This window comes from Ictalurus punctatus, chromosome 21 (assembly GCF_001660625.3).
Source record: "Ictalurus punctatus breed USDA103 chromosome 21, Coco_2.0, whole genome shotgun sequence".
Lineage (NCBI taxonomy): Eukaryota > Metazoa > Chordata > Actinopteri > Siluriformes > Ictaluridae > Ictalurus > Ictalurus punctatus.
The window spans coordinates 10,109,784-10,131,012 of NC_030436.2; the positions used below are offsets into that span (position 1 = coordinate 10,109,784).

A 21,229-nucleotide genomic window follows, 5' to 3' on the forward strand; every position below is an offset into this window, starting at 1 on the left:
TCTACTAGGGGTGTAACTGAATATGAATACATCATTCATAATGAATATATGTTCTAAATACATACAAATAGGAGGAGTACTATTCATTTGTTTTCCATCAGTGGTTCGCTCCAGTAACCTGACCTAAATACTGTTTCACTATGATCTAAAAATAAAACCACATTTCTATTATATCTTTATACAAACTGAGTTTGCAGGAACATATAGGTGGGGTTCATGTTGAATAATAATAATTTAAAAAAAACCTTATTCAGACCACTCCCCCTTCTGGTTCACATCCACATACAGATATTTGGTGCTCTAACCAGGTACGAAGCAGTCCCTCCTGGATTTTTCCATCTCAGAAATTAAGGCAAAATCAAGGAAACTCTGCAATATTTGGAGAAGCATGCAATTTTTCTAAATTACTGTAGATTTGAGCCAGGACGCGTCATGTGATGTCATCACAACGTGCGTTCAGCCAAAGCCCTCTTCGATTCATGCATGTTGAACATGAGAACACCTAAAAGGTCTCATTTACTAACAAACATTACTGCGAAAGACTGTGCAAAACAATTTTGTGCGATTTCACCGATTCGTATAGTTTTCCGCAAAAAAAAAAAAAAAAAAAACCTGCAAGTTGGATCACAAATTTTGAAAATCAAACTTTTTTTGCAGCAACAATCACAAAAAATCTCCGTGAAATACTGTACAGACTGACGAATGCAGAAACAGGCAGTGGCAATGCATTTCCCCCTACTAACTGCACGTCACAGACCCCTGGAAGTCACAGCTTTAACCAGAGATTAAAATCTTCAATGAAACTGAAAAAGTTTGCCACATCGCATCTGATTGCACCGCACAGCATTTATTCAACTAAAAGCTGTGATTTTGGATTTGCATTATCTGAACTTTTAGGATCATTCTCGTTCTCCTCGTGCACCGAGGTCTTGCTTTAATGCCAGTGATTCAGTCAGAGTGAAACCCACCACTATATTTGAGGTGGTGGGTAGTAGCAGCATTTTCCAGTAGCATCACCGTATTCTTAACCACATAGGCTGTGTAGTTTTAAATCAGATGAAAGTGAAAAAGTCTGGTGTGCTAGTGTGAATTTCATTCACACCTAAATATCTGCCAGATGTTATTTAAGGCCATCTCTGAGGGAAAATAGGTTGCATCAGCAACTCTCCTGACCTATCCTGTAAGCAAACTTGTCAAAGCTGGTTAAAATAAATCTTGGTGTGAAAATGGAGCAAGGCCGCTTCGAAAGGCATCACAGTGGCCCAGTTTATAGCTTCAACATAACGGATTTATTTAAATAAATAAATAAATAAAATCTCCTGGACAGCAGAGCTGCTGATAAAAATGCTTACTTCAAAACCTTTTCTATCATGCACAATATGTTCAGATTGCTTTTAATTTTAATTTTAATTCAGAGTTTTCACTTCTGAGGTAAGTTGAATGAAGCATGCTGACAGGCAAGTACTACCTACATACTACGTCACAAAATATAAGAGCCAATAGGCTTCTAATATGCAAATAAACCAGGAGAAGTGGGCGGGGACTTACTTTGTTTTGGGGGCATTGTTGATTTGCATATTCATATGGTTTAACTGATGAGGGTAATTAAGGATGTTGAATTGTTTCTCCACCTTTTCAGCCACGAGCAAATTAATATTCATTAAACAAAAAAATGGTGCTTAAAAGAAGTTTTTGGTGTCTTTATGTGATATTATCATGTAGCCATGTAATGTAAAATTATTGTTTTGTTTTGAATGTCTAAATTATTAAGGACTGAAAATGGTATAGTAACTTTATATATCAAAGGTGGGGTGGTTTAAAGTTTTATGTAACAAATTAAAAAGAAAACATTTTAAATTGTGAAAGGAAAATTATTAGCAAAAAAACAAACAAACAAACAAAAAAACTTTTATTAATATTTTTACTACGGTGTGAATAGTGTCTAATTTATGCCAAACATGATGAAGCATGAGCCATACCACAGGGTGAAATCCCAGGGTGATACATTTCTCTTTGCGTTCACGTTTCAGACCAAGTCAGAACGAAACGTCAATTCGTCACAGAAAGCACAGGTTTCATGTATAAACACACTTCGAAAATCTGAAAGTATCCCCAGAAAATTTTATATTTCTCTATTATAGTCACTTTTCATTCCTCCACACCCCCCCACAACTCTCCGGGAAGTGGATCGCTCCGTTGCTGTGCTCCGCTCGCTCCGCAGACAGTCTCGCTCACTGGCACTGAGGGCTCAGCTGAGTTGCGGGAAGACGCGAGCTTTGTCCTTAACGACGAGAGAAATAAAAGTTGGACAAAATTAATTCAATTAAAAGAAGGACTTTCTTGGACAGATACACTGGAAGAAGCGTCTCCGAGGCCGAGGCGAACCAGGACGAGTCAGAGTAAGATAAACAGCTGTTGACTGGTTAATTTTTAAAGCGCTTGTACTAGCTAGCACTGTTTATACGTTAGCCAGCTTGGCTAGCCGCTCTAATTAGTGAGCTAGCTTTTTGTGCATGATGATTAAAATAAAAAAAAATAAATAAATAAGAAAAGGGCGACTTGACAGTCGCTTTAAATCAGACATATACTTATGTTTAAACTTCTCAGACTCTTATTAGTTATCAGTTAGACAGAAAATAATTTATATAGATCGATAGGTAGATAGATAAAGAGAGAGTTAAAGAGAGAGAGAGAGAGAATGGCTGCTTATGTAAATTGGTTCTCTGGCGTTAAACCACAGCTGCTTCTTCTTTTATTATTATTATTATTATTAATAATAATAATATTTGCATACAAAGCTCTTCCTCTTTTGTCCCTGAGCCCCATGATATTATTTCTACAGTAAAGCCACCCTTCCACTTAACTGACATTTATCTTCTATAATGATTGCCATCACCAAATAATTGAAAGAAATTAAAAGTGAAAACTGGCTCAAATTCAAACATCCCAATAATCACAATAGTCCCATGCATGTAAAGTGCACTAAACAGTTTAAACTGTATTTTATACTGCTTGCTGTATATATTTCTGTAGGGACAAGGGAGTCATTTGGGATTTCAGATCTTGTTATAGATGATCACTGAGAGATTTTACGCCCCTCCTGCTTATATGGGGTGGTTTATTGGATAAAAATAGAGAGAGAAGTTTAGAAGTTTGAAGATTTGGAAAGTGAAAATATTGACACCCATAAAGAGTGTTGTTTACAACAAAACAACAACTGTTTTTCGTCGTTCGGGCGAAGAATTCGCATTTAAAAGAATTGAAATCTTTCAGTCTTGGTGCTGAAGAGCAAGTCTTAAGAGTAAAGGAGGTTGCGGAAACATGGAGGACGTCGGAAGGGTTAAAAAGGTGAGACGGTTTTTAAAAAAATATTTATCGCCTTCGGTTAAGAGGAACCGGTTCTTTACCGAAGGAAGGAACGCCTGTAAAAATTGGACGGATCGAGACTTTAACTGTATGTTGTCAGACAGAGGGCCGTTGTTTTAAAAAAAACAAAAACATTTTTACAAGAACAAATGTAAACGAAGAGGTAATATTGGAGGTGGAGGACAGTAGTTTGCAGGTAGTTTTCCTCATCATGTCTATGATTATTTAATCGCATGATATTTTTCTGTCTGTTGCATCTGACCAGAATTTCTTTGCTCTCTCTCTCTCTCTAAAGGAACAACTAAAGGATAAATCCTGAGGAGCACTGAGGATTTTTGTTGAAAATAAAGACAAAAACAAAGCCACAAATTCTGTAAGTCTATCAATCGGTAAAATCTCAGGCTCCCCAGGCTCTCGGTTCTCTCGGTGCGTGTCACGTTTTCCAGACGTCTCCCTGCGCATGCAAATGGCGTGTTGTCTGAAGGACGAGCTCCTCTGTTCCATCTGCCTGAGCATTTACCAAGACCCGGTGAGTTTCGGCTGTGAGCACTACTTCTGCCGTAAGTGCATCACGGAGCACTGGAGCAGGCAGGAGCACCACGGCACGCGCGACTGCCCCGAGTGCAGGAGGACCTTCACCGACCCGCTGCTCTCGCCCAGCCTCAAGCTCTCCAACATCGTAGAGAGGTACTCGGCCTTCCCGCTCGACGCCATCCTCAACGCCCAGAGGAACACATACCCGTGCAAGGACCACGAGAAGGTCAAGCTGTTCTGCCTCAGCGACAAGAGCCTGGTGTGCTTCTTCTGCGACGAGCCCGCTTTACACGAGCAGCACCAGGTCACCACCATCGACGAGGCGTATGAGGAAATACAGGTCAGGATTTTAATTAGTTTTATTTTCTAGATATTTCAACATGACACGGTGTTCACGAGATGATTTTCAGGCATTCGCTCTGGATTTATTTTTCATGATGCGGTGATGTTCACGAAGCATCAGGTTATGATTAGGGGTAAAAAAAGAACCAAAAAAAAAACCTGGCTTTACTCGAACAGTTAGCGAATCTTTCTCAGAATTAAATTCTTTTAAAATGTTATATGAAATTATAACATCTCTCTGCTTAAAAACATGTAAATGAATAGCACCCCTAAAATCTTTTAAAATAATAATAAAATAAAAAAAGAAGACGTGTTATCTTTTTTATGTCAAGTATTTAAAAAAAATTATAATCAAATTATAGATGTTAATTAATGTAATTAATAAACAAAACAAAATTCTAAGAATATGTGTTTATATTAGATTTAGTAAATTCTGGTTTTTAATATACAAAATGTTTTCAAAATATTTTTACAGTCTGTAAACAGTAATAATGATGTGTTTATGTTTAAATATGTTATATTTAATAAATATAAATATATTTAATTGGCACCCTGTCCAGGGTGTACCCCGCCTTGTGCCCGATGCTCCCTGGGATAGGCTCCAGGTTCCCCTGTGACCCTGAAAAGGATAAGCGGTATAGAAGATGGATGGATGGATGAATAAAAATATTTATTATATATGTACCATTTAAAATATTCATAATTATTAGATACAATAAAAAATATAGAATTTCCTAAATAATTTTCTGTAACAATTACATATGTTTGAAACTACACCAATCAGCCATAACATTAAAACCACTGACAGGTGACGTGACTAACGCTGATTATCTCGTTACCGTGTGACATGTAGGGGGCGGGATTTATATATTAGACAGCAACGGGCAACAGTTAGTTCTCGAAGTTGACATGTTGGAAGCAGGAAAAATGGCCAAGCGTAAAGATCTGAGCAGCTTTGACCAGGGCCAGATTGTGATGGTTAGACGACTGGGTCAGAGCATCTCCAGGAACAGCAGATCTTGTGAGGTGTTCCCGGTACGCGGTGGTTAGTACCTACCAAAAGTGGTCCAAGGAAGGACAACCGGTGAACTGGCGAGTACACCTCTTCATGACGACGGTATTCCCTAATGTCAATGGATTCTTTCAGCAGGATAATGTGCCCTCACACACCCCAAAAATTGTTCAGGAACGGTTTGAGGAACATGACGAAGAGTTCAAGTTGTTGATTGTCCTCCAGACTCCTCAGATCTCAATCCGATCGAGCGTCCGTGGAATGTGCCAGAGAAACAAGTCTGATCCATGCAGGCCCCACATTGCAACTTACAGAATCTGCTGCTAACGTCTTGGTGACGGATACCACAGCACACCTTCAGAGGTCTTGTAGAGTCCACGCCTCGATGGGTCTGAGCTGTTTTGCCGGCTCAAGGCGGACCTACACGAAATTAGGCAGGTGTTTTTGATGTTATGGTTGATGTACATGCACACCTTCCAACGCTGAATCTTCTAACACCTTAGAAACATCACCTGTAAGAATGGAGCTTGGTGACTTTTTTTTTTTTTTTTTTTTAAACTCCACAATTACAGACTTTTTCTCATAAATCTCTTCTATCTAACACACTTTTCTCATATTTTCCCTGACTGTTTATGACGTGGATGGAAAAAAGTCATCTACCAGAGCAGCGATTCCTTTTTCACACGTGGATTACCGAGTCAGAGGGAGTGACGTGTTGATCTTTCTGATCAGCACGTCACTCCCAAATATCAGTGTGTATACTTTATGTATTTATTAAGACAGTGGTGTGGTGATTAATGACCTTGACATAAAACGATGTTGAAGCTCAGGTGATGTTTCCAGCCTTCTCAGTTGCTCAGTAACATCACAATATTTGAACATTTTTCTGTTAATCTATAGGTTTGCTAACAAAAAACCCATAATACTAATAAAAGAAAAATGCGTTCATATAACATCTGTGGAAATAAATGATTTAACACTGAAATTTGTTTTCCACATTTTTGAATATTCAGTGCAAAATAAAATACTACACAGAATCTTCTCATGAACTAAGAAATATGAAGAACGTTAGCAAAGACCTGATGTGGAGTTAAAGTGAGTTTTAGCAGTATTAAACATTAATAAACAGTAATAAAAGAGTAAACACACCTTCCTTCATTTCAAGTCATAGCCACGTACTGTTTAAAGTTGTCTTGCTTCGAAGTGCCAATGATTCTTCCATCCAGATGCTACCAATATTTTCACAAATATTTGTCCTCAACACAGACGATCTGAAAAGTCTTGCCGTGGATGCTTCGATCTCATGCCTCGTTCACACGTATACGGATATTTTTGAAAATGTAGGATTTTTGGTCTTTCGTCAGTACAAATACGGAGGTTTGGGTCAATGAAAACGATGTTTTTTTGGGGGGGGGTTTCCAGAAACACACGAAATTAAAAGAAGTACAATTTTGAAAAACGCTGACGTGTGCGTACAAGGTTTGTGTGGTTTTGCGTGTTATGAACGTGCCAGATCTTTGGAGAAGACTCGGACTGAACTTTTTTTTTTAATTCAAACGTAACCTTAAGCAAGAGTTCGACCTCATCGTGTGTCCGCAGTAACGAATCCAAACGCAAGCCGTCTCTACGTCTCAATACGTAACTTTTTTTTTTTCTTTCATGTTCACGCTTTTTGTGCAGTAAAAGTGACGTTTGTGGACAGGGTTCAAAGCAACATCTAGGTTTCGTATATATCTACGACAGCCACGTTTCATTTTCATTCAATCCATAAAATATTTTTCTCTGAACCTTAAGGCAAACAAGCCTCTCAGCTTGCCTGATTCTCCCATTAGCACTTTCAAGCACACGACTTTGACACCAAACGAGGTCACGTGATGTCTGAACGCGTGTAAACCTCAGCATAGAGGTAATTGGCGTAACATGCCACAGTTGATGGACGATTTGCGATGGTCTCTTTGGAGACGCACTCCACAGGGAGCGTTACGGAACTTGTGTTTCCTTTGCTCGGGTTTTGAAACTCCTTCCCAGCACTTCAGAAGGCCCTGAGGTAGGCACTAAGGCCCTTCATCAGATTCGAAGCGATCCCTGCGAGGAAGCTGGCGCGCTTTATCAACAAGCGTGTACTTCAAACCACAAAGAGGAAATTGGCAGCGAATTCCTTAGCAGCTGCTCAGGGCTCCTAATGAGACTGTTTATCCTCAGCAAAGCCTCTTCTGCCAAATGAGACGTGTTCAGTACCGAGCGTGGCTTCATAAAACACGAGAGGTTAGAAGGGTCACGAAGGGCGTGTTACGCAAAGCTTAATTGCAGCGAGGTCGCCGTTTTCCTGTAGTTTCCCTTCCCACGCAGATCAGATCATGTGTTTTCTGTTCAGAGTGTTTGCATTTTTGAAAGTTTTCTGGCTTTTCCTTTCCCAGATTTGACATCTTGCTTTTCATGCTGTTAAATTCTCAAACCCGTAAATAATTATTCGTTCTTGAACGATTGTGTTTAGTAACGATGTGTCACGTTTAGCATTCTAGCCTGCATTGGGCCTATCTTTTTATTGTTGTTGTTTAAATGTTTTTCAACTGAACGAAAAAAAAAAATTCCAAACATAAATATAGGTTTCGTATTTGCTTGTGTATGTTGGGAAAAGCCAGCCGAGTATAAATTACCAAGCGCATTCAAGTCACAGCGGCCACGCCTACAAAACTCCGTAAAAAGTAAAGCTCACACAGAGAGAGAGAGAGAGAGACGACGAAATGACTACTAAATGGTGAAAAGGTGCCTCCTGATGCAAGTGCTCTGTGTTCTAAATCTTCAGCTACCACACGCTGATTGAAATAAATAAGTGATTTAAACGTGACAGCGTGATCCACGTAGTGTTTATTTTACAACCCCAATTCCGAAAAAAGTTGGGACATTATGGAAAATGCAAAAAAAAGTTTGAAAATTCTGTTCACTCTGTACTATATTGAAAACACATTAATAACACATTAATCGATGTTTTACTTTGAGAATTGAATTTATTTTTGAAAATATACTCTCATTTCAAATCTGATGACTGCAACACACTCCAAAAAAGTTGGGACAGTCGACTGTTTAGCGCTGTCTCACATCACCTTTTCTTTTAATAACACTTATTAAGCGTTTGGACGCTGAGTGAAGACACCAGTTGGTTAAGTTTATCAAGTGCAATTTTCCCCCATTCAATCATTATGCATTTCTTCAGCTGCGCAACTGTACGAGGTCTTCATTGCCTTATTTGCACTTCATAATGCACCACACGTTCTCAATCGGAGACAGGTCAGGACTGCAGGCAGGCCATGCTAGCACCCGCACTCTCTGCTTACACAACCATGCGCTTGTAATCCGGGCAGAATGTGATATGGCGTTGTCCTGCTCTGGATGGCAGCATATGTTGCTCCAAAATGTGTACATATCTTTCTGCATTAATGATGCCCTCACAGATGTGCGAGTTACCCATGCCATGACAGACACTGGGTTTTGATGCGGATAACAGCTTGGATGGTCCTTTTCCTCTTTGGCCTGGCGAACATGTCGGCTGTTTTATGCAAAAACTATTTGAAATGTCAACTCGTTAGACAACAAAACACGCTTCTACTGTGCTACTGTCCATCTCCGATGAGACCGAGCCCAGAGAAGTGGGTGGTGCTTCTGGACAGTGTTGATTTATGGCTTCTGCTTTGGATTATAAAGCCTTGACTTGCATCTGTGGATGCAGCAGCGAATGATGCTGACTGACAAAGTTTAACCAAAGTATTCCCGAGCCCATATCAGGATATCCATTACAGACTCCTGACTTAAGACACTGACATCTGAGGGATCAGAGATCACACGCATTCAGAAGTGGTTTTCGGCCTCGCCCTTTACACACTGAGATTTGACCAGATTCCTTGAATTTTTTAATTATATTGTGCACAGTAGAAGGTGAAATGCCCAAAATCCGACCCATTTGTCTTTGGGGAATGTTGTTCTCAAAGTCTTGGATTATTCTCTGACACACCTGTTGCTCTGAACCTCAACCCATCCTCGCTCTTGGAGGACTAGGCCTTTTTTGGAGGCTCCTTATATACTGTGATTAGACGATTGCCCACCTGTTTCACATCACCTTCTTATTTCAACTTATCGCTATTAGTCCTAAGTTGCCCCTGTCCCAACTTTTTTGGAATGTGTTGCATGCATCAATTTGAAAATAAATGTTTACTTTAAGAAAAAAGAAAAAAACTATGCAGTTGATTAGATAAAACATCAAATATCTCATCTTTATATGTTTTAGAATTGGGGTTGTACTGATATTTCTTTGTCATGTAGGCTGTGTTTGATCTCATTTGTGCTCATGATTAGGGCTGAGAACCTGAAGCACTGGTTTCAGTTGAGCTCCTTCAGGCTCGTGAGGATTTTTTAAATGAATGTTGGGTTTAGTCATGTAATGGATTAGCTTTAGGGCGGAAAGGTTTCACATATTTGGTGTCGGTGAGGAAAAAAATCTGTCTTTCAAATCATGCCCTTCTCCTCTCCCTTCCCTCCTCCACCCAAGCTAGCTAATGCATTTCGTTTAAGATCAACTCACGAGCATTACGAAGAACGACCCTCGTAAGCTGCAGGCAAGTGGGTCTGACTCATGTTCAACAAGGCTTCCCACAAGGCTCTGTCCTGAGCCCTCTTTTCTTCTACTTTTGGGAATATGTTGAGGAAAAACATGGCTATGAGAGCGCGAAGGTGAGCGTGTAGATCACGTTTAGTTTTTTTTGTAGTTGTACTCTCACGGTTGTACAGATTTTCAGTTTTACATATCCACTAAACCTGACCTGACTGATTCCCTTTTTCTTTTCTTTTTTCTTTTTTTACTTAAAATTATCCAGCAAATCCAAAATGCTTTTGTGCAGCTCGGCGGAGGTTTTGCACTAGGTTCCTTGCCAGAACTGTACCTCCCAAGGACTGAAACGTGTTCTTCCTGTCCATGGTGAGAATGTTGAGAAACATCTCGCAAGCGTTTGGTGTCACGTAGAGAAAGACGGTCAGCGGCTCTGAGTTTTTAGAAGTCGTGCAGTGCGCGCTTGGAATCAGCAGCCTGTAGAATGCATTCTGCAGCCTCTTCTGCTTTCCGTTCTCTCATCACTTCTTCCCCTCAGGTACCTCAGGTGCTTCTCTAATGTACTTAAGCATCTAAAATTGCATTGACTTTTACTTTAACCCTACACACACACACACACACACACACACTTTCTTTGTCCCTCTCTGTCTCTTACCCTCTTTTTGTCTTTTCTGTCTGTCACTCTTAATCTGTCTGCCTGTCTCTCTCTCTCCCCTTCTCTGTAGAGCGCTCTGCTCTTCGCTTCGGGGAAAACCGGACTCTCAGAGTAAACTAAAACACACTGAAATGTCTTCAGGGGTCTTGCGTCAGTTTAGAGACTCGTAGCTGTGAGTGTTATATCCTGCTTTAGGTTTCTTTAATTATATAATCTATTGGCCGCCACGTGGAGGATGAATTATGACTTCATAAAAACGCAGAGAAACCTCGAGTGTGCGAAATCTGAAATGAGACCCGAGACCCGATAAGTTCTGAATCGCACAAAGAATAACGATGCGGTTCTATATTTTCATTGCAGCGTGCTGAAAAATGAATGAATATTCCAGCATCCGTGTCGCCGGATCAAGCGGACCCACATTTAGCTTGAGATACTTCTCATGTATATTCAGCGTTATGTAGATATCATTCATAACATTTCATTTGCATTAAATCCTCAGCCTGAAACACATATTAAATTAGTTTATACTGAAATGTTTGTCAGGTGTTTAGTGAGCGTGGTGTTAATTTGTTTAAGCGTCGTGTACAGATGAGTCATTGAGATGGACTAAAACGCTAAAGTGCCGCTGCGTCGCTCTTTTTTTGATACACATGAAGCGAGGGTTGTAATTACGTCCAAATGTAATATTGTGAAATATTCTTTATTTGTATTAAACCATGATGCTTCCTGTTCTCAGTGGCATGCTCTGTAAGATCATTCCGAATTGCTGACGGGTCCATTTTTCCGCGTCTTTGGTGGTGTGTTTGTCATAGCGTCGAGCGAGAAAGCACCATCCGAGCTGACTTTCCTCCTCCTTGCTTTTCCTTCTATCTCGTTTCTCTTTTTCTGGTCAAAAGAAGCAGAGGCTCACAGAGCTGTTCATTTCTGTGGTGTCTTGCCGGCCTGAGGGGCACATTGGCGAAACTGCCACAGGGAAAGGCAGAGCGTCGCGTTCCGTCACACACATCGCAAGATTTACACGCTCGGCCAAACCCCTAATACAAGGCGACGGAGCGTGCCGAGGACATATTTGCACACGACACGCCGTTTAATGAGGTGGCGAGGAAGAATTTTCCAGTAGTGGCCTTGCACAGTGACTGAGCATTCAGTCGAAAGTCCACACGGGAGGACGGAAACGTTCACGTCGGTTTGTCCTACAGAGATGCTCTGAGATCTGTTGTGACACCGTCACAGAATCATCTCCACACCATCATTTGTGTTTTATTTCAGCTTCCGGCAGATGTTCCTTCGTCTGCTGTGCATGCAATGCAATAAAAACCTGTGGGTTTTCCAGTCCTTATTTCCCTGATATGAGCAGGTGTTGGGAAGACTTTCATTTTCATTCATAATTAGATTTTGTAAATTTTTTTTAAACTAAATGTAATTTGCAGTTCCTCCAAGTCTTTTTCGGATGGGATTAAATTTACACCGAGTCCTGGGGGTCACTTCCTTATTTATTTATCTATCTATCTATCTATCTATCTATCTATCTATCTATTTATTTATTTATTTATTTATTTATTTATTTATTACAAATTTTACAGGTGCTTCTCTGTGATTTTATTTCCGTCCATGATCGCCCATGACGGTGGGGGTTTTTTTTTGTTTGTTTTGGTTTTGTTTTTTTTTTAATCCGTCCTTCTGCAGGTAGAATTACCTACTGTGAACATGCACGTCTAATAATTTTAGTCTGGATATGCACATCTGGGATTTCCTATGCAGATGTTACCTCACGGTGGGGAAGAAAAAAAACAATATTTGATCGCTGCTACTTGCTGTCTTTCAGTTCAGGATTTCATGATTTTGTGATCGTAGAAAGTAACGCAAAATCGAGCAAACTCTCTTCAAAATCTTTCAGATTTTCCACAGATTCAGACCGAGACACATCATGTGACGTCGTTCAGCCAAAGCCCTCTTCGATTCACGTGCGTACAGCTAAGAGGTCTCATTTACCAAAAAACATCACTGCGAAAGAGCGTGATATTCCGTATGATCACGATTTCGCCGATTCGAGTAGTTTTCTCAAAAAAAAAGTACAAAAAAAGCAACAATTTTGGGGGAAAAAAAACCCAGCAAAATCAAGCATTTACGGCTGCAACGATCACAAAAAACCTCCAGAATACCATAGGGACTGATATTTATTCTGGTAGAGCACATATCCATGCCCCTCCTCCAGATGTTCAACGCTTCCTGAGTCTCCAAACGGAAAATGTATGCTTTAGAGGAGGTATACTCGGTCTGTTCGGTAAAAACTCTACACACGCTACCTCAAAAAGCATTTTCAGGAGGAGAAAAAAAAATCATTAAGAAATGTGATGGTGATTAAAGCAGACAATGCCGAACATTTTCTAAGGTTGTTTTTTTTTTCATCGTTGATGGATAAGTGTTTTAGATTCCGATGATCCGCTTTCATTGAAGTGATTTCCTTATTGAAGCAGGTCTCTAGTGCCGTATAAATAGGTGACAAGTTTTAGTTTTAATGTTAAATGTTATTTTAGAGTTTAGTCATAGATGCTGACTGGATCGCCATCAATGATGATGATGATGATGATTGTAGTTTCCCTGCCCTCAACTATGCTTAATGGGGTTCGTTTGAGTTGGCGTGTGTTGGTTTTTCTTCTCGATTGATGCATCTGTTCACGTTTGGTGCGTTTAATTTTGACAAAATACAGATCACTTCGAGTCTAATGAGTGTTTTTGGTGTGTGTGTTTTTTTTTTTTTTTTTCCTTCTGAGCTTTATGTATTTAGATGAAACAAATGAAATGAATGTCCATATGTTTTAGTTTATTAAGCGCCTTTGGTGCTTTTATATTCAGAAAGTAGAGTGTATAGAAACTCTCCGTGACTTTGGCTTACTGATACGCTGAGTCTGAACGCTAACCTCACTGCTAACGAAACACTCGGTGATGCGAGAGTAGGCGCTGAAGCCTGACCCCGAGCCGGAGCACCGCTCGCCCACGAGTACGCAGGGGAATTAGCACTGATTGTTGACCATCGTTCTGTAATCTTGTGTAAGTCCTCTGCGTGCAGGAGCCTGGGCTTTTTATAGATTGCTCCCGATGAGATTTAATTACGCAGGTGGGGGTTGTCTATTCGATTTCAGTTTCCTTAAGCGTCTGTCCCTGCGCACTTTCATCAGGACCAGACCATCAATCACGTCTTTCCTGAGCACCGCCGCCACGACACGGCTTCTCAATTCCTGCATTCGCACAAAAGGGGAATAAACTTTCGCTCTTCCCCGAGTGACCCAAAAGCTTGTTTGCACTTCGCAGCTATTTGTCCAGGATAAATTATCGAGCCAAGGTTGCGCCGTGGAGCACTCCAGAAAAATGCTTTCTCACCTTCATAAACATGACCTTAAGAGTTGGAGAGAAGGTTAACACGCCTGTGTTGGACAGAAAAAGCACCTCTTCAGCGCATCTCTTCAGAGAAGGCTTCTTGTCATGCTGCGCAAATAACAACGGCGTGATTGTAGCGATTGTTATAATTAGCGTGAAGTAACTGTGAAGTGCTGCTTGTTTTTGGCAGCATGCTTGAATTATCCTTACACCGTGAGAGTTCCATGAAACGTCTTTCCTGAGGCCCGAGACGATGTGAATTTCTGAGGAACGAGTCGGTAATCTGAGCTTTATTTTGTTCTAAATTTTCCGTGCGGTTGCAGGTGAGCAGTTTCAGAGGGCCGAGCAGGTCGCAGAACACATCACAGTGAATAGACGCTACTCGTCCGACCTATTAGTCCGGCTGCTGAGTCTGAATCCGAGCTGAATTGATATTTTTAGTTCGTTTGCTCTTTGGTTCGGTTTGTTTTCTCACTGCACATAATTAAACGGAGCGCGGGGGGGTGCAGAGCTGAAAACACATGCGTAAAACTCCTTCATCCAACGAGAAATACTATGACGGACAAAAAGTAAACAAACCTTTTTCAAGTGGATGTAAAAGAAATCACACGAGCAAGGAGAACACGTAGCCACAGTCGATAATTATAAAAATTGCTAGTTTTAATGCGTTGTGTGTCTCATCCACTATTTATTTTCTCTTTTCGTTCCTCAATCCAAATCTCCAGATCTCAGCACGTTTCCTCAGCACGATTCCTCTGGGAGAGTTCCAACTTCGCAGTAGGAAAGATTAGATAAACGATTATATGATGCACTTTTGAGATATTGTTGGTACGGCGATGTTTTTTTTTTTTTTTTACGTTTTTAATCATTTCAAATTAAATGGTACTAAATGGATGCCGTCGATTAATTAAAAAAAATCCTTAATCTTCTTCATAGGCATTAAAGAAAAGTATAGTCAAAGTTTTTTGTTTGTTTGTTTATTTTACTACTGTTTTCTGGACAGTTTGGTAGCTAAATTATATATCGTGATGCGCAACGTGTGCAGTAGGAATGTCTTCAATAACGTGATATGATATTTTTGTCATGTCGGCCAGCCCTAGGAAAGATCTTTTTGAATGACTTTCGATCTCTTAATTCCTACTCAGGAAGTCTGAAAGAGCTCCGAAAAGTAAGAACAAGAAATAACAGTGCAATGTTTTAGGATTTTAAGACATCTTTTTGAGTTGAGGTTTATATTTGAAATCACTAAATACCAGGTGTTATGAGTAATTTATCAAAGATTTCTGCAAGCTCTCTGTAAGACTTTTTTAAGATCAGACTGCTCTTCCATGTCATCGTTTAGCGCTATTAGCAGTGAATCATCCATCTAATTTGAAAATGCATTTAGAAGCCGTAAACAAAACAACTCTTTAATTCCATGTTCACGTGAACGCTCTAATGTTGGAAGTAGGAGGTTCCGCGTTGGAAAATTCAAGAGTTCCCACGTGTCGTGAACGCAACTCTCAGCTCCATCCTTTGGTTCAGTTCGCAGCCTATTTTAGAGGCTGCAGAAAAAACGTTCATGTCCCGTATTCGGGTCGATTCAAGTCCGAAATGCTTTTGTCAAATTACTAGAATTCAGTTGGAATGGGTTCGATTCATGTGAAAGCACCCTCAGTGTTCGAAGGACCCTCACTTCCAAAATTTGAGCCGTTTTATTCTGTAATAAATGGATAATCTGTGACTGAGGTGGTGGGGGATGAAATCAGAACGTGTGAGGATGTAATAACGACTCACTTTACGGATTCAGAAATGAGACGGCCAGTGGCACAGCTGCGTAAGCGCGGTATAAGCGGTGTATAAGCCGTGTAATTATGCTTCATCCTTGTTTAGTTTCCGTTCGCCGTTTACATTTCTATACAGCAGAACAAACACGCTGTGGGCACTGAGAATTTATTTATACTGGGTTTTTACACATAATCCCCAGGTACATGATATTTATAGTTTGTTTCACGCTGCTCACGGCGGTGCACCCGTCAATCACTCGTCTGCGCTCGTTCTCTAATGTGATTCTCCATTCGGGGGACTGCGTCCTCGGTCCAGCGGCGACCGCTCTCCGAGAACACGTTGTTGATGAGATAACGTCCGGCTCGGGTGCAGAGGTGCGAAGCTGTGTGCTGGGCTTTGGGGTTATGTTCCTTCCCCCTTCTCTCTCGCTCTCTCTCTCGCTCTCTCTCTCTGTCTCTCTCTGTCTCGGTCTCTCTCTGTCGCGCTGCGTTTTCCAGCTCAGTGGAGCTCTTTTTCCTGCTTAGAGGTGAGAACACCCCTCCTGTTCCCTCCACCATCAGAATGCTGCAGAGCTCTCACCTTCCTGCCTCTGCAGTCGCCTGTGCAGAAACGTTAGTGGCATTCCTCTTCGTTCAGGAAAATAAACTAGCACTCGAAGCTCAAGGATTCATGATTATTCATCTAGAAACCGTGTTTAAGGGCTTTCCTTGCATTTAACCGCATATTAAACCCTTAAACCCTCTGACTTTGCGATACAGCATAACGGCAAGTAGCCTGTAGCAGCCATTGTCCAGCAGCAACAGTTAGCTACGCAAAGTGGGCGGGGCAAGTGACGACAAAGCGACCAGTGGTCGTTCATTTTCGGTGCAAGTTGATGATTTCCAGCGATTGACACGACAAAGCACCTGAAAGAGATTTCCAGTGGCGTAGGACTGTAAAATGGCCTGCACAAGCAATTGAGCGAAAAGGTTTAAAAGTTTTCCATGGTTTTTTGGTTTCGCGTATTCGGTCCTACTCGTAACTCCTGAGCCAGATGATGAGACTTGCTTTGATGGTTCAAGCTTGTTTGATTTACACGAACCAGAACAGTGTCAGTGTTTACACTGTCGTATTTCAGTACACCAAGCACTGTAATCGCACTAAACAAAAGAAGACATGATTTATGATCAGATGGGTAGTGTTTTGGTTTTTTTAATTTAATTTTTTTTTTTATATGTTCCAAAGCTAGATTGTGTGGGTATCGCACTAACCAGGTCCTACCAGTAAAACCATGGCAACCGGCAGGAAACTAAAGATTCAACACGCCCGCAAGCTACTTCGATTTTTAAGCAAGGCAGAATATCGCTGACGATGTGAGCACGGGGTTAACAGATTATCTAGTTTTCTAGCTACTCCACCTTTTGTGAAAATTGCTTGTATCTTTTGCATGGTTACTATAGCAACAGCAACACTAAGCATCATTAGGACTAAAAAAATGAGGAGTGCCCTCTTTTAAAAAAAATAAATAAATAAAATGAATAAAAAAATTAAAACATTTGCTCCACGTTGATATAATATTTGCCTGATGTATTATTTCAGCAAAATATTAATGCTGGTGAAGAACTTTTAAAATTAGAAGTGTGTGTGGGGAGTTGTTTGCGAGGGTCAAGCTCACTCGCTGCTCCATTTTTTTTTTTATTATTATTTATTTACTTTTTTATTTTACTTGATCACTTATCCTCTGAGAACTTTGCGTGCATTTTCAGTCGCACAAAAATCTGATGTGTTCGTAAATATTCGTAGCTCTTCAGTCACTTTGGAGTGAGATGGGGAAGCCTTTCGATTGACTCTATGCCATTTCACACTGCCTGAAGGTGTACCCTTCCTATAAAAACTGATGTAGAGGATCAATTTTCTCCTGCGCTCTGCTTTTCTCCTAGCGGCCCGGTTAGGAAGCCGCCGAGCTGTTAACGTTGTCCTTCCTTCTTTCCTTCCTCCCTCTGCGACTGCAGTAAGTGAATCATCAGTTCAGATTTCCAGCCTGGAAACGTGTGACCGATTAACGTGTCAGCGTGTGTGCCTGGGAAGAGAACCGATGTCTGAACTCTTTCAGACATGCACAGCATGGTCATGACCGACCCTGCACGCTCGCCATGTTCATTTGGCGGACAAATTGCGCACAAGTCAGACGAGTTCTGGAAGTCTGCGTGATGTCTGAAGTCCTGTGTCTCGGCATTGTGCAGGAGCAGCAGGCTGTGCTCGTCCTGTCTCCCAGCACCCCACTCTTCAGGCTCTTCTGCCAAGACGGCATTCTTTTCATATCGGTCATCTCAGGTATTCACATAGAGGCTGTTTTATATTAAACCTCACAACAAGCGCGCAGATCATCAAACAACCGATCCAGCCCACGAGGAAGTTTTCTCTCACCTCAGCTCCTCCCCGAATATGTTCTTCAGTTCCATGAAGTGTATAACGTTCTGGAGATGATCTTCTCTAGCTTGAACCACAGAGCAAAAAAAAAACCCCAACCATATTCGTATAGCTAACAGCACAATAGGGCGGTAAGTTTAGCTGATGACCATCGGTGGCTTTTTATATTAAATAAATGATTCGTATAACCGTGGTTTCAGTGGAGATTTATTGGAGAAGTTTTAAGCTTACTCGAGTAAACGTGTAAAGACAGATGGACTTTGGGCTTGGTGCCGTCTTTTTTTTTTTTTTTTTTAAATTTTTTAATGCCACTTTTAAACACCTGACATAAATAATAATGTGTTCATGATGTATGCAAACATTCAGTAGGAGGTTATTTTTCATCTAAATGATGAAATATTAGACCTAGCTTCTTTCCTTGTACTTTGTTTGGGGTTTAACGTTTTGTAATCGTTTGTCTTCGTAACTTTGTGGCGTGAGGGTGATGGGGGGTGTAGAGATGCTTTTGGGGAAGGACTGTTTATCGCTCTCTTGTATCATAGCAATGATTGAGAGAGAGGTAGATAAGTAGATGGAATAATACAACAGTACAATAATGCAGGAAATGCACAATGCTATATATATATGTGTGTGTGTGTATAATATATATATATATATATATATATATATATATATATATATATATATATATATATATATATATATATATATATATACACACACACTTACCATATACAGTACAGGTTGTTTGAAACATCGGGAAGCAATGGGAGTTAAACTACATACATAAATTTGTTTATTATTTATTTACATATTCACTTACACTGATTTTTATATTTATTTTAGTTCCTTAAAGGTAAAAAATGGTATTAACACAGGATGAAAGAGTAGAGATACTATAGTGCTTCTTGCTACTTTCATTGGTTTCTGACACCCTGTACTATAACACTATATATACGTCAAATTTTTTGCAATTGTTACGGCCAGAAATTGTTTCGCTGCAGCCTTTTTGTTTTTGCAGAGAAAACTACTCGAATCAGTGACTTCGCAATCGCAGCGATGTTTGTTGGTAAACGAGACCTTTTAGCTGTTCTCATGTTCGACGCACGAATCGAAGAGGGCTTCGGCTGAATGCGCGTCGTCGCCGTCTAAATCTGTGGGATAATGTTCTCATTTTGAAAAATCGCATAGGTCCGGCAAATATTGTGGAGTTTCCGCAATAATCACAAAATCCTGGAGGGACTGATAATACATCCACTATAATACTAAGTCATCGATACATGATGCTACGTAACCACGTACGTTGCTGTATAATATCCAATAGTTATACAGTACTAATAAACTATCTGTGATCCTGTGTTAAAAGGAGCTCATTTGTTTTGGGGAACATTAAATGCAACTACAGTACAAGTGGATGAAAAAGTACATGTTCTTTAATAAGTAAAAATGTTCATTGTTGGCAGATTGCTGTGGTACAAGAGGACTAAAATTGTTCGTGCTGTGCTGTTACAGGAAAATGAGCACCTATAAGAAGTTTCTACAATGTAGACGGAAAAGCCATTGTTCTAGTCGGTATAAAGTGAAAATGAAACCCAGATGAGACATTACATTGCATTACATAACCCAGGGATCGTTTCTTCTAGGTTTTTTTTCCCTCCTATTTAACGAGCAAAATCTTTGCAGCAGTGCTCTGCAGGTTAACGTTCAGGTTCCACATCCATTCTGCTCCGAGCTGTGCTGTGAAACTTGCGATCGTGACCAATTTCCTCCTGCCATCCGCCTTTCCCGTGGCCTCTCCTCTAATCTCCTGTCTGTCATCTATCAATTAGGAAGTTGGTGAGCTGCTAATGTTGTCTTTCCTTCACCGAGTGCAGCAGCAGCAGTCACAGGGAGGTCAGACCTGACAGGAAGACGGACAGGCTGTGTCAGTGTGAAGGCTAAAGCGTTTTCATTACAGCTCTCTGTGACACGCTCAACAGCATCACAACCGCCCCCATCATCATCATCATCATCATCATCATCATCTCCGACTGTGCCCTGTCCTGTAGAATTATCCTGCTTTCCTCATTCACGCCAGGCCACAAACATTTTACTGCGCACGTCAAACCTCACCAACATATTGCCGTTATAGATGAGAGATGCAGAGTCACGGGCGTGCCATGCCAGCGGGCCGAGGACGTGCTCCGACTGCACGATGGAGAAAAAAGCAGCCGTTGATCCCGAAAGCAATTTAGTCTGCTGAAAGGGAAAGGAATAGCTGTGAGATTCTTCTTCAGACCGACACAACACTCCATTTTGAGTGCACGTTTGTCGTTTTTCCTCACGTCTCCTGCTGAGGACAGTCAAAAAGTCTTGTCCAATTTTTCAGGGTTTTTTTTTTTTTTTTTTTTTTTTTTTGGTCAACCTGACTTGGTCAACCTGACGAATTTCCACCAAGTACAAGTACCCATACCGATTCAGTTCCTGTTCGTGCCCAGGATCCTTGCAGACCAGAATGCTCTAGAAGCGCAACAACACCGGAATGAATTATTAAGTGTCGCAGCCGCTGTAGCCCGTAACTAAAGGTCATGAATCATTATTTTAAAACGAACCCTCGGATCACGTATCGCCATATTCCGGGGGTTTTTTTCGAAAGATTCTTTTCATCCAGTATCCTGTTTCTGTACGTTCCTTCTCTTTGCTGGAAATATGATAATAATAATCTAGCTGGCATGAAAGCAAGAACACGTATACATGGTTTTAAATAGGCATACTGTTATGTTATGTTATGGGTTACACATGAGATATTTGTGTGTGTGCCGTGCCCTAGTAGGGTCACACGGCTCACTGCTTTCTGCTGCCTCGTTGGCCACTTGCTTGCAGAAAGCATTTAATATTCGGTGTGCCGTACGTTCTCGATTTCGCTGAGCCATGTGTTATCATAGCACAATCTGCTGACATCAGGGAGGCTCTACCTCACCGTAACTGCACCTGAGGAAGTAAAACAGATGACGTCCAGACGGTTTAACGGTGCCAGCTTGTACTGTACTTCCAAAGTGTTGGGTTTTCTTGGAGAAACATTTGGTAGTTTTTCCCACGGTAAAAATGTTGGTATTAGTATTCGTTTCTTCTGGGCAGTGTGCTTCAAAACTGTTCAGAATAAGCAGTCCTTAGCACATTATTTCTG

At 40.8% G+C, this 21,229-nt stretch overlaps 1 protein-coding gene across 2 annotated transcripts in view; it reads left to right on the plus strand.

Annotated features, from left to right (window-relative positions):
- The first annotated feature begins 2,192 nt into the window (after window positions 1-2,192).
- Window positions 2,193-21,229, plus strand: part of LOC108254868 (E3 ubiquitin-protein ligase TRIM62) — a 40,541-nt gene continuing 21,504 nt past the window's right edge. The window contains exons 1-2 of one of the 2 annotated variants that reach the window (XM_017450257.3): window positions 2,193-2,399; window positions 3,662-4,240. In XM_017450257.3, the coding sequence (XP_017305746.1) occupies window positions 3,827-4,240 (414 nt within the window). In that variant the 5' untranslated portion in view covers window positions 2,193-2,399; window positions 3,662-3,826. The remainder of the gene's footprint in view (window positions 2,400-3,661; window positions 4,241-21,229) is intronic. The other variant, XM_017450258.3, reaches the window with a different exon arrangement.